General features: G+C 39.2%; 1 protein-coding gene across 1 annotated transcript; it reads left to right on the top strand.

Annotated features, from left to right (window-relative positions):
• The first annotated feature begins 793 nt into the window (after positions 1-793).
• Positions 794-6632, top strand: LOC102215706 (tripartite motif-containing protein 16-like). Its single transcript, XM_005725651.2, has 2 exons — positions 794-2380; positions 6627-6632. Exons 1-2 carry the CDS (start codon positions 794-796, stop codon positions 6630-6632), a joined length of 1593 nt encoding a protein of 530 aa, XP_005725708.2.
• Positions 6633-13680: the final 7048 nt, after the last annotated feature.

Raw genomic sequence — 13680 nt, 5'->3', positions numbered from 1 at the left:
ATGGGGGCGTTAAAATATCCAAACTGACTGTTGTATTATTGGACTGCACAGCTGAGGTCTTTTGTGTTTTCTGACAGATGAAATTCCTCACTAGGTGTGGACTCTGTGCTGCCATATTTTTATACTCTGACACAAGAAAGAATGGTCTGATAGTAGAAATGTAGCTGGTTTCCTGGTGACATCTATGCAGTAATAGCAGCCTCGGTCCCACTCCCTGTGAAGCACTCCCAAGATCTTAAACTCCACATCTGAATTTGGGTTCTAATTTCCATTTGTTAGCCTCAAACGAGTTTGTAATCAGCATTGAAATACCTAATGATAATCTTATGGCTCTGACAGAGTGATAAATGCAAAGCCGTACTCACTGATCCATTTTAAAGAACATTGTTATTTTGAAATTGTCTACAAATTGTCAAGGACTGAGTTAAGGTTGTGTAAGGTGTCTAGTATTTGCATCTTATACTCTGTGTTGTCAACAGTGGGTAGAACCACATGGTGCTTTTCTCAAGAGTTGTGGCTTCGTGGCATGACTTGCAGGCTGAAAACTTCCTCACTATTCACAAAATCAACCAATTGCGTTCAGTCTCAGTGTTTTTCTACAGCTTCACTCTCACAGATCTTCTCATAAGTTAAGACATCAGGATGCTGTTACAAACGAGCCGCAATGCAGATATTGAAGCACGCATAAAGAAGATGTAGTTTCTGTGTAATTTGCTTTTAAAAAATCTTTTTTAATTTTAATGCGGTAGTACTATTTTTTTTTTTTTTATCATTCTGTTATCTGAGAGCGATAATGGCACGGCAAACAAGCAGACTGGATGAGAAAAAAATCTGCTGTTCGATCTGTTTGGATCTCCTGAAGGATCCGGTCACTGTTCCCTGTGGACACAGCTACTGTATGAAGTGTATTAAAAGCTACTGGGATGAAGAGGATCAGAAGAACATCCAGAGTTGCCCTCAGTGCAGACAGACCTTCATACCGAGGCCTGCTTTGAAGAAAAACACTGTCTTGGCAGAGTTAGTGGAGGAGCTGCAGAAGACTGAACTCCAAGCTTCACCTGCCGATCATGGCTATGCTGGACCTAAAGATGTGGCCTGTGATGTCTGCACTGGGAGGAAACTGAAAGCCATCAAGTCCTGTCTGCAGTGTCTGGTCTCTTACTGTGAGCAGCACCTCCAGCCTCACTATGAATCTACTGCCTTTGAGAAACACAAGCTGGTGGACACATCAAAGAGGCTTAAGAAAATCATCTGTTCTCAACACAGTGAGGTGATGAAGATATTTTGCCGCACTGATCAGCAGTGTATCTGTTATTTGTGCTCCATGGATGAACATAAAGGCCACGACACAGTTTCAGCTACAGCAGAAAGGAATAAAAAGCGGAGAGAACTTGGGGAGAGTCGAAAGAAAATCCAAGAGAGAATCCAGGACAAAGAAAAAGACATAAAGGTGCTTCAGGAGGAGGTGGAAGCCATCACTCAGTCTGCTGATAAAGCAGTGAGGGACAGTGAGAAGATCTTTAATGATGTAAAACAGCAGATCAGATCTCGTCAGAAAGCTGAAGTGTGTCGTGCAAGAGAGCTTCAGGACAGAATAGAGAATGAGATCACTGTGCTGAAGAGGAAAGATGCTGAGCTGGGGCAGCTCTTTCATACACAGGATCACACCCACTTTCTCCAGACGTACACCTCACTGTCACATGTGCATGAATCTGTTGGATCACTCGACATTAAAACATGTACTTTGCAGTACTTTGAGGATGTGATGACAGCTGTGTCAGAGTTCAAACGTAAACTACAGGAAATCCGTTTTGGCACCGCAGTCTCACAGTTAGAGGGGGAAGTGGATGCAGTAATGTCTCCACCTGAACCCAAAACCAGAGCTGAGTTCCTCGGACTATCTCAAGAACTAACGCTGGATTTTAACACAGCAAACACAAGTCTCTTATTTGAAGGGGACAAAAAAGTCAAATGTATGAGTAAAAAATTTTTATATAGTCATCACTCAGACAGATTCATCAACAGACATCAAGTCCTGAGCAGAGAGAGTCTGACTGGATGTTGTTACTGGGAGGTGGTGTGGAGTGGAGGAGCACTTTCAGTGGCAGTTTCATACAAGAATATCAGCAGAACAGGAGATGAAAGTCTGTTTGGGAACAATGACAGTTCTTGGGCACTGGAGTGTTTCAAAAATGGTTATGAACTGAGACATAACAAAATCAGAACTGTCATTTCAGGCCCTCAGTCACCCAGAATAGGAGTATACGTGGATCACAGAGCGGGTATGCTGTCGTTTTACAGTGTCTCAAAGACCATGTGTCTCCTGCACAGAGTCCAGACCACATTCACTCAGCCGCTCTACGCTGGATTTTGGCTTTATGTTGGATCGTGTGTTGAGCTGTGTGAGCTCAAATAGTCTAGAAAAAGAGGTCTCTCCTAAAGAGGTCAGACAAAATATATAGCATAGATTATAAGTGCAGTGACGTAGCATGGGTCTGTGTTACTTGCTATAAAAATTAACAAAAACAAATAAAAAAAAGTAATTAAAAATCTTTAACTGGAGGTGAGCAGACAGTGTGTCACAGCTTCCCCATTTAAGCAAAAACAAAACTTGCCTAAAATTGATTACCTCAGTAAGTGTGTGTGATATAGATGACTTCAGATGTTGAGGATGAACTCAATTGCACAAGTCACCTGGACTGTTAAGGACAGCATAAGTGCAGGCCAGTGGGAGAGTGGGGACAATTGGATCGTCCTGGGTCATTTGAAGCAGCGTTTTGAGCTTTCTTGTATTTTAGTGTAATTTTGTATTATGGTTTATGCAACTGTCCCTGAGACAGTTAAAATAAAGTTGGTTATTTCATGTTTCTGTGATAGATTCATGCTTAATTTAGTTCATTTATTTATAAGATAAGATGATAAAAGTGTAACATTAATTAAAAAACATGTCTAAAATATGTGATTACAAAATATGGGTTTGTTAAATATGTAAAGTGCTGTAAAGTTTGTATGAGGTAAAGTTTGTAATTGTCACATGACCAGAGTTTGGTTGAGAGCACAACCATGGCATTGTGGAGCTAGCATGGATACATGGCTACCGATGCATCTACGGCCTCAGCGTTAATGTTATTCTGCATGTGGTCCAAGAGGCGCACACGGTATGGTTTCATGTATATTGTTTGTATAATGTTGCATACGTTTTCTACACTGGTAATGAGAGGACATTTTTGTGATATCCATTATTGTGCATTTTTCTGTTCTGCTTGCACAAGACTGTTTATGGACACTGATATGAGAGGCTGATAAGCTCAAAACATTTATGTTGTAAACTTTGTGTTTCTTCAGTTTTCACGGTGTCTGAAGACAAGAGTGAGAGAGAGAGAGAGAAATAAATTTCCGAAGACATCAGTATGATGCGTGGCCATTCTTTGTTGGACCCCTGTAGTTACAGTTTATGTTTAGGTTCATTAGTTGGTCAGGAATTTCTTCTGCATTTTGAATTGTCTAGTTTCCCCCGTTTCCCCTCCCTGTGTCTTTGTCCTGTGTCCCTCTCTAGGGTGGCTGTAGCCCAGGAGGTAGAACAGGTCACCTACTGATCGGAAGGTTAGTGGTTCCATCCATGGCTCCTCTAGTCTGCATATCAAGTATCCTTGGGCAAGATACTAACCCCAAGTTGCTCTCCAATGCATTCATTGGAGTATGAAAGTAGTTAGGAAGCACTAAGTATAGAAAGAAAGAGAATGTGGCATGATGTATAGAGCGCTCTGAGTACTCCGGGAGAGTAGAAAAGCACTATATAAGAAACAGTCCATTTACTCTCTTTGGGTTTGTGTGTGTGCGTCTTGATTTCCTTTTCTGTTCCCATGTTCCCCCTCCTTGGGTTCATTCCAGTCCTCTCCTGTCTGTCATGTTTATCCATGTTTCTGCAACTCCCCTGTCTCTTGTCCCCTCTCACTCCTTTTCTCTCGTGTCCCCTCTCGCTCCCTCTCCCTACCTGTTCCCTTGTTGCTCTCCTTGTGTTTCATCTCGTCTCCCCGTTTGCATCCCTGTTTATCCCTGGTGTGGTGTCATGGTCTTAGGTCTGCGTCTCTGTGCTTCCTGTTTTATTTTGACAGTCAAGTGTCCTGTGTTCAGTGTGTTCAGTTTTGCTTCCTCCTGTTATGTCATTATGTTTATTCACCCCAGCTGTGCTACCCGTGTGTTTCCTATTCCCTCTTCATCCCTCTGTGTATTTATGAGGTCCCCGTGTTTGTTGTCCGTTCGTCTGTTAACCTTTTCTTGCATCTCCATGTTTCATGTACTCAGTTTTTCCAGTTCAGGTTTTATGTTAGTTTCTCCCCTGGTTATTTCCTTTGTTTGGCTTGTGTTTTTGTTCTTAGCCACAATAAAGGCTCATTTTTCATTAAAGTTCAGTTCTGCCTCGTTCGTCTGCATTAGGGTCCTCACACCACAACCTCCACGCGATCTTGACAATAATGATGCTACAGGAAGAAATAAGGCAACTGTGCATGATATGAGTTCACCCTTACAGAGTATTTTGCAGGGAAGAATGTTTAAAAAAGACAAACTGAAGCACTCATAGCAAGCAAAACTTGCTACTGACCATACAGTAAGTACCAATGCCAAGTCAATGGCTCTAGGGTTAGGATGATAGTTGGGACTTGGTTTACGCTCAGCCTATTTTGCAACAACGAGTTGAAAAATTAAAATTCCTATTTTAGATGTCTCTAAAAGAAAACCCAGTACTCTCCTAACCGTGGACTGGTCTTGTAGTCTCAGATTTTGGATGATGCCCCATCTGTTTCCTGTTGTCCATGAGTCCTCAGTGTCTATAAATTTTTCTGATTACTTAGCTGCTTTGATTCTTGATACTTACTTTTGGATCTTTGGCTCTTTCATACAGAGGCTTGCTTATTAACCCTTTAGAGCCGGTCGGAGCGGGCACGCTCTGTTTTGCGTAACTATTTTTAAATCCCGGTAGCTCTGCAACCACATAAGCTAGCGCAAAAAATTTTTTTTGCGTATGAAACCGGAGGAGTTGTACTTACGTCTTATGCCATCAGCTTGTCCTAGGTCACAGTTTCCTTCCACATAAAGCTTTGCAAAAGCTGCATAAAAAGCGCTTGCAGCAACAAAAACATAATATTCCAGAAACACGCTTTGCCGATCCGATCAGCTGATCATAACACTTCCTAAGTTGGAATAGACGTCAGCGCGAACTTTTGCATGTCCGCCATTACCTGCCCGAAACCGGAAGTTACGTCATTTTCGCGGAAATGTAGTTTTTTTTTCTTATAAGCCTATACTGGTGTTTTTAAAAGTTATCTTTGACTTTAGGACTTTCTGTGTCGTTTCTGGGATGCTTAGGACTCATATCGCACTGCTGGAAATAGTTTATTTTGATGCACATGCTGCTTTTTTGCAAATTTGCACTATAATATTTATTTTCATTTTTCCTGCAGTATATAAAAATTGGTGTATTCCAAAAATAAAACTATGAAGACACTCAAAATAAATTTCCTGTGGTGGGAAAATATTTTGCAACTTTTTTGTATTTAGAGTTTTGAGAGATAAGCCTCTTAAATTTCTCTAACTAGAAATATATGTTAAAAAAGCAAAAAACGATTTTCAATTATTTTGTAGTTTATTGCACTTTTTTGCAATTTATGTAATTACTATGCACTTAATGCAGACATATTATTAAAATATGGGCTATAACAGTTGTATTGATGTATAGCAACTTGAAATGCTCCCAAAAATGGCTCCACAGCAGGTAAAAATATAATATAAGCTCTGGCGGACTTGGTTCTATGGTAGGTCTTAAAGGGTTAATTTTTGGTTTGCTTGCATGTGCAATTAGTTTCTGTAAAAAAAGAAAAAAAAAAGAAGAAGCCTATTCCAGTTTGGCATGGCCTGATAAATTTCACAAAAATTAAAAAGTTAATGACAAAGGTAATGTAAAAAGCTCCCATAAAAGCATAATACTTCTTACATAAAAGATCAAAATACAGTGGAACCCCGGCTTACGAATACCCCATTTAATGAAAAATTCAAGTTATGAAGGCACTTAACAGCAATATTTCTGCCTGTGGTACGGCAAAATGCCCACATAACGAAATCCGCTGGCTGCGCCCAGAATGCCTTCCAAATCATGTGATAACCCCTTGGGTTTCGTACTTGCGTTTCGCTGTTCCACATGAAAGACTGTCAAGAGATGTATTCTAAAGACACTTCTTCAGCTGAGAGTCAGAGAGTAGAAACACACACACACGCTGCAGTTTTTACTTGCAAGGGCAGTCACAGAGCGCTTACACGAGAGTGGGGGCCCTGTGATGTGCGCTCTAATTTTGCTCTTGTCTTTATTTATAGACAAGGGTAATACAATAGTGAATATGTCTGTTCATAGACAGAGGAATGTTGGTGCGTGCGTGTGTGCGTGTGTGTGTGTGTGTGTGTGTGTGTGTGTGTGTGTGTGTGTGTGTGTGGATATAAGGGAAGCGGCCCATTCACACTGAAATGATCTGAAGCTAACTGTGTGCATTTAGCCACAGTTAGCTACAGAGAGGTGATCTGATATCTGGAGATTTTTATCCTCAAAATGTGTGTGATGTATGTTAAATGTTAAGTTTTGAACCTCCAAGCTTTTAAAATCCTACTGAAATTTAAAAAATAATTACTTTGTCTTAGAAGAGTGTAATTAACATAAAGTAATTTAAATAATGTTCTTACTATTTTAGAGAATTAAACTAGTTCACATAACTGTCTTTGAGAGGTGAAACGACGCAGCATGGAATTCGCATGGACCCTGTGGACACAGCTACTGTATGAATTGTATGAAAGGAGAAAGGACTGAAACGGCAAATAGAGGTCAACTCAAGTCGTGAAAAAACTCAGGAGAGAATCAAGAACAGAGAAGGAGATGTGATGGTGCTTCTGCAGGAGGTGGAGGCCATTAATCAGTCTGCTGATAAAGCTGTGAGGGACACTGGGAGGACACTTCAACAACTATTCCTTCTCATCAAGAAAAGCATTTCTGATATCCAGCAACAGATCAGATCCAAACAGAAAACTGAGATAGATGAATACTTTACATCTATCTCAAGCCCTCCATCTTACAGAATTGGAGTGTAACTGGATCACAGAGCAGGTATTCTGTCCTTCTACAGCATCTCTAAAACCATGACTCTCCTCCATTCACTCAGCCGCTCTATGTGTTCTGTGACCTTGGGAAATCAGAAGCTGCTATGGAATGAACTGGAATTCTTCTGCTTTCAGTTTTTAATTACTCACCATTGTTGCTTCTCTAGCGGTTTGCATGGGCTGACTTGTGATGATGCTATTTCTGTTTTCTGTCGATGCCATTTTCTTTATAATCCTTATACTTTCTTCTTAATCTTACCTTACTGGGGCAATAACCTAGTTTTACTTGAGTTTTATTTCACTATTCTAAATCTGGTTGGTTTATTCTAATGAATTGGTTCTAACATCATTATTATCATCACAGTCAGATATTGATTTTGCTTAGTTTTACATTTTCCTTGTGCAGTTTTCAGTTAATCTGTTTAACAAATAGATGCAATGTTGCTTTCACTGCATGGACCTGTGTGGATCTAAGTGTAAAACTAGGTGTCGCAGATAGTTGTTTATTTCATTTATTTTCATTTTTAACAATGCAAATGATTTCAAAAATATTACAATGATATAATGTTCATCAAATCATATGTTCACTAAATAAATGTATATTTCAATATATTTAACCATATTTTAAACATATTTAGTACATGAAAAGTCTGTTGTTCTTCCAGTGTTGTAAATAATTGAAAATTCTGAAAAACAAGCTTGCTGTAATTGCTGTAGCTCAATTATAACTAGCTTGTCTATACCATGTCAATAATTGGAAAAGTCACTTTTCTAATAACAAATGCGTTACCAAAATAACTATTTTTCAAACATATCTCTTGGGGACAGTGAAAGTGAAGGCGATGGGGCACTTCCTGTGGCCTAGCTGGAGGCCAGCAACAAAGCAGGAAACTGACAGTGCTGACAACAAGGAAGGAGACCCTCTATAGAGTGGCATCGTATCAGAATCAGAATCACAATACTTTAACCGTTATGAAAGTATGTGGTTACAGTTCAATTCTATTTTAATTTTTACAGCGCCAAATCACAGCAACAGTCGCCTCAAGGTGCTTTAAATAGTAAGGTAGACCCTACAATAATACATATGTTGCTCCAAGACAATAAGAACAGTAACAGACTGTACTAAATTAAATACAAACGATTACAAGTTACAAAATATAAGGAACAGCTCTAATATATACAGTCTATGCAACTGTGGCGTCTTTGGCAAAGGAACAAAGCATGACGTCTTGCAGTGCACTGGGACCCTCTGCAGACTCAGACTCATCATGAACAGTTTGCGCTGCGGTCCCATTCCTCCCCAAAAGTAACAGTTCTGTTGCAACAAGAACAAAAACTCTCCATCCACATATTTGAGAGAAAGCAATTAAAACAAACTAACACTCTACCCACACCACCTATTCACACAATCAAACTCTCACAAGGAATCTTTAAGGCTGCAGACCCTGAATTGGCAATTGGGGGTTTAATAAATTTGTCCATATTTCTAGCTGCTCCATCCAGAGTGGGATGGATGCCGTCTCTCCTAACAAGACCAGGATTTCCCACAGTATAATTCACACCCCCATTAGTGAATAAATATTTCTGCCATTTTACACCATCAAACTTAGATAGCTAGGGATGAAGAACATTTTGTTCTTTAAAGAACCATTTGTAATAGCTGAAGAGCCATCCAAAAAATATTTTTTGACGTATGATGTTTCTTTAAAGAACCATAAAGACATCTGAAGAACCATTTAAGAAGCATAATTTTTCTGAGAGTACTTGCCATGTGTCGTAGCTCTCTTGTCCAACTAGAGCCTAGTTTGACTCCACAGCCATCATGTTCGCAAAACTTAGGAAACCAATTCATACTACAACCAAAAGCTTAGAGTTCCTCGGTGAAACTCAGGAGAACAACATCCTCACACAGGATCAGGATCTATTTTATCTATACTTTGGACAAAGTTCTCCTTTTTGGATCTGCAAAGGCTCTGATGTGCTTTTCGATCACAAATCAGTTTCTCCTCCTCACCGTCATCTACTGGTTGTTCATGTTATAATTGCCACTCTCCTCTGCAATTATAAATAGTATCATTTGTCTACAAATTTGTTACTATAAGTACATTGCTGCATAACATTGTAGCCTTATTAACATTAAAGAAAACAAAAAAGAAATATCAATCAACTTAAAGCAAAGAATAACTTTACGAATATTGCTTTTTAGTCTGTAACAGAAAAGATTTAAAGTGCATGTAGTCACAGTGAAGCCAAGCTACATACACTGGTTATATGTCCTTGTCTTAGCTTTCGGGAGACTTTGGTTTGTCTCATTATCTCTGTCTCTCTCCGCCTTTCTTTTTGTTAACTGTTAAATATTTTTCCATTTATCTTGAGGGTTTGTTTACTGCTAGAGGTGGGCGGATCGATCCAAATAGTATCAATACCAACTCTGCTATTGGTATTTGATTGATACTAGCACAATTGAATCGATCCTTCAGGTTCAGTATGCAGCCCACTGAACTGTGTTAATTATTTCTTTGTAAAAAATAAACCTCAAACTTGCACTTTGAAAAATGTTTGAACCTTTATGTGTGCTTTAGAGACCAGAAAAATGTACATTCCAGGTCTCCAAAAACCCAGTTTCAAAACACATGAAAAGGTGAAAGGTGTGTTTTGTTGTGCTAACTAATTGTTGTGGAAAGTAACAATCACAGTGATATAGTTGTGTTGTGGTGGACCACTGGAAGGCTTCACTCACACCCAGTTCTCAGGAAGTGTTGTTGCTGTGTTTTGGAGGCAAAGTGTTCAGTTCTGTGGTGATGAGTAATAAACGAGCAGTGTTTATCGAGAGCTCTCGGGTCGTCTGTGTTTACCTCCACAGTGTTTAAATTGTGTTCAAATTTTGCAAATTGTGAATTCATCTCATAAGTCATGGCACACTACTTTCCTCCAATTAGCTGCCCGAATAACTTCTGCAATACTGGCCCTGCATTTACTTTGTATTAGATTGATACCAACATTTGTACTGTGAATGAGGGAAATTGTGAATGTTGAATTTTCTTGTTGAAATGTCCAGGCACGTATATACATGTTAAATGACAAGATATACATGTTCAAATAGCATCAACTAACAAAAAAACTTCAGTTTTTAATTTCTATATGATAATTCAACAATAGGAGCAAGTAGTCTGATGTCCTGTGATTATTATGAAGATATAATTTAAAATACAATAACACGTTATGTTTTTGTACAAAGTATCAGTATCGGATCAGTATCGGCGACACCACCCTGAATTTTGCTTGGTATTGGATCAGAAAGGAAATCAGTGGTATGGCACATCACTATTTACTGCACTTTCATTTCTCCTGCTCTGTGCTGTGCGTGCACATGCTTGGTGCAAAAATAAACCCTGCCACCTACTGTAGTGGATGTGCAATTACAGTTTATTCTAGTATGGCGATAAAAGCATCTTCCCATACCCCCTGACATCGGCCCCACTATTTGAGAAAGACTGCTCTAGAGAAAGACCGGGCAGCACGGTGGTTAACACTGTTGCCGCACAGCAAGAAGGTCCTGAGTTCAATTCCACCATCTCTGTGTGGAGTTTGCATGTTCTCCCCGTGTTTGCGTGGGTTCTCTCCGGGTACTCCGGCTTCCTCCCACCGTCCAAAGACATGCAACTTGTGGGGATAGGTTAATTGATTAATCCAAATTGTCACTAGGTGTGAATGTGCGAGTGAATGTGAGTGTGAATGGTTGTCTGTCCCTATGTGTTAGCCCTGCGACAGACTGGCGACCTGTCCAGGGTGTACCCCGCCTTTCGCCCTATGACAGCTGGGATAGGCTCCAGCGCCCCCCGCGACCCTGAAAAGGATAAGCGGAAGCGAATGGATGGATGGATGGATGCTCTAGAGTCTTTAGCTGACAGTACAGAGAGGCGTGAGGTGGTTATTGTGATTAGGAGCTATATAAATAATCTGAAACTGAATTTAAATAAACAGTCCAAAAACAAAACAAAATAAAAAGTTGCAGTAAAATATTTTCAATAATTTATCTTTTACTCAGTTGTCTTAATGAGTTTGGTAGTGATAGTGTTAATTTGTCAAAAACAAGTTTAATAAATAAATTAATCAAATTATGATGTGCCTTTAGAGTTCTATTCCATGGAATAAAGTCCTCTATGTTTTACACTGTATTAGTTCGAGTTTAATATGTGCATACATCTACAGTGTTTTTATTCTTCTAAGAACATAATTACTCAGATGGATAAATACATTCTACTACAAATTTTATGATTTTTTAATCATTTATTGTGTTGTGCTTTGCAAAGACAATAAGAATCATTTCAGTTTTTCATGTGAAGCAGTAATTGAGAAACTAAGCAGCTTTAATGTGAAGGAAAAGAAATGCTAATATTGCCGTGGTAACCAGAATGTTACTACTGTTCTATGCTCTAATGACATCATGCTCCTTCATGATGTCATTTGAGTTTAACACACATGATGTCACTCAGATGGCTTTGATGTCTGGAATCCTTTCATCTTTCTTTATTCTTAAATATAGGTTTGGACTCATTTCACACTTGGTTCCTCCATAAAACAGGTATTTTATGCTTTACTGCTACGTTTCGTAAAAAGCGGCACAACGTTTGTATTACAAATTTCCTTTCTCTTCTACTGAACTGACTATAAGCAGACATGCCCCTCCTGCTTTTGTCTGCGATTTCGTGGGCTGCTAGACGTGCTGCAAATGTCATCAGATCAAGTCTTGGATTTGATCATCCTGATTCATCCACTGCCCACCAAACAAAAGGTGTGCCATGTGACGTAGCTCCACCAGACTACTGTCCAACTAATGGTCAGTTTGACCCCACACTCTTCAGCTACACAAAACTTAGGTCACTGACTCATTCTACAACCAAAGGGTTGGAGTTAGTCAGTGAAAATCAGGGAAACAAAACAGAAAATACTCACACAGAATCAGAAAAATCTATTTTATCTGGAGTTTGCACAAAACTCTCATATTTCTCTTCCCTACCAAGAGCTGCTGCTCTGTCTGTGGGTCGTGCAATAATTTACATCACCAGGGCAACAATCAATAATTCATGCAGGGCAGTTGTGGCGATGTTTAACATGCTCCTGGCAACAATTAGACGCTCTTTTTCTTGGTTTTGGGAAAGAATTGCAACTCTGATTTCCAGAATCAGAATGGCTGCAAAACAACTGGTGGCAACAAAAGTTGCTTTTACCTCTCGTGGAAGCAAGATAGTAATTCCACTTTTTATGGTAATCACATTCACACCAATTGCAATTTTCCATGCAATACTTAAGACTTTAGTAAAACTTATACTTACCAACTTAAAAAATGAACAGGCGAAAAATGAAAAATGTGAAATTTTAATTTCCATGGCCTGTAACAAAAGGGCAAACAATGAAAGTGTTGGATGCTGGATTTTCAAAGACAAGAATCTGATTTTTAGATGCATTAAGCCTCAATATCACCAAGCGAAAAGCTTAAATTCGGTTGATTGGTACCATATCGAAGGAAGACTTGTGGAAGTGGCTTGTGTCAAAGATCGAAAGAAGCACCAGGGAGTCTCTTACAAGTTTTTGTAAGAGACTCCCTGGAGAAATCCAGCAAACCAAACTTGCTGTAAACCCCCCAAATTGGCTCAATCTTAATTAGGCTGTAATGATGTTATTTAGGCTCTTATCATACAAACAACAGTTAAAAATGGTTTATCTTACAGGTAAACTAACCCAACCAGTCGCGACAGATGGCTGCCCCTCACTGAGTTTGGTTCTGTCAGAGGTTTCTTCCTGTTAAAAGGGAGTTTTTCCTCTCCGCCATTGCCTAGTGCTTGCTCATAGGGGATCATTAGATCGTTGGGATGCTCTCTAATACTTTAGGGTCTTTACCTGACAGTATAGGTGACTGTTGTTGTGATGTTGAGCTATAGAAATCATTTTAAATTCAAATAAACATTATTTTAAAAAAAGAAAAGAAAAAAGATTTGCATATTTTTTAAGCGATATCAGTGTCACAATAAAACTCAGTTGTTCATATAGAGTGTTGCTGTTTTGCACTCCAATAGCAAGCCGGAACCATGAGTGCCACAGATACCACAGATAAGCTTATACAGTATGTATGTCAGAGGACAAGATACTTTGATGTTTCCCACTCCTTTGGGTATCATCAGTGGTGATATATAGCTTTTTTTAATCACAGCAGTGCTATCTGCCGAGTCAAACTGAAGCACCCGATTCTTCAATAGAGTAGAGAGAAACATAAAATGGCAGTCTGTAGAGAAACACTGTGACCAAAAATACAGCTCATCAAGAAATAGGTAATTGAGACAGTGGAGTGTTGGAGTGGCCAGTCACATCTGGAAAAAGTTCCTTTTTGCAGTCCACCCTGCCTCTTTCAAAGAATAGACTATGTGCACGTTAGCATATCGTTAGCTTCATAGCATAAGTGCCTAAGTCATTTTTTTGTGTTTTCGGAAAACAAGACAAAACTAATTTTCTAAATATCACATGCATATTTTTAAATATCAC

The sequence above is a fragment of the Pundamilia nyererei genome, unplaced genomic scaffold, assembly GCF_000239375.1.
Source record: "Pundamilia nyererei isolate P.nyererei 1_Seehausen unplaced genomic scaffold, PunNye1.0 scaffold00016, whole genome shotgun sequence".
NCBI classification, from domain to species: Eukaryota; Metazoa; Chordata; class Actinopteri; order Cichliformes; family Cichlidae; genus Pundamilia; species Pundamilia nyererei.
This window is presented reverse-complemented; position numbering and strand designations above follow the sequence as displayed.

What these genes read in the sequence shown, in the direction of transcription:
- LOC102215706 (XM_005725651.2), top strand. Translation starts at nt 794, where the DNA reads ATGGCACGGCAAACAAGCAGACTGGATGAGAAAAAAATCTGCTGTTCG.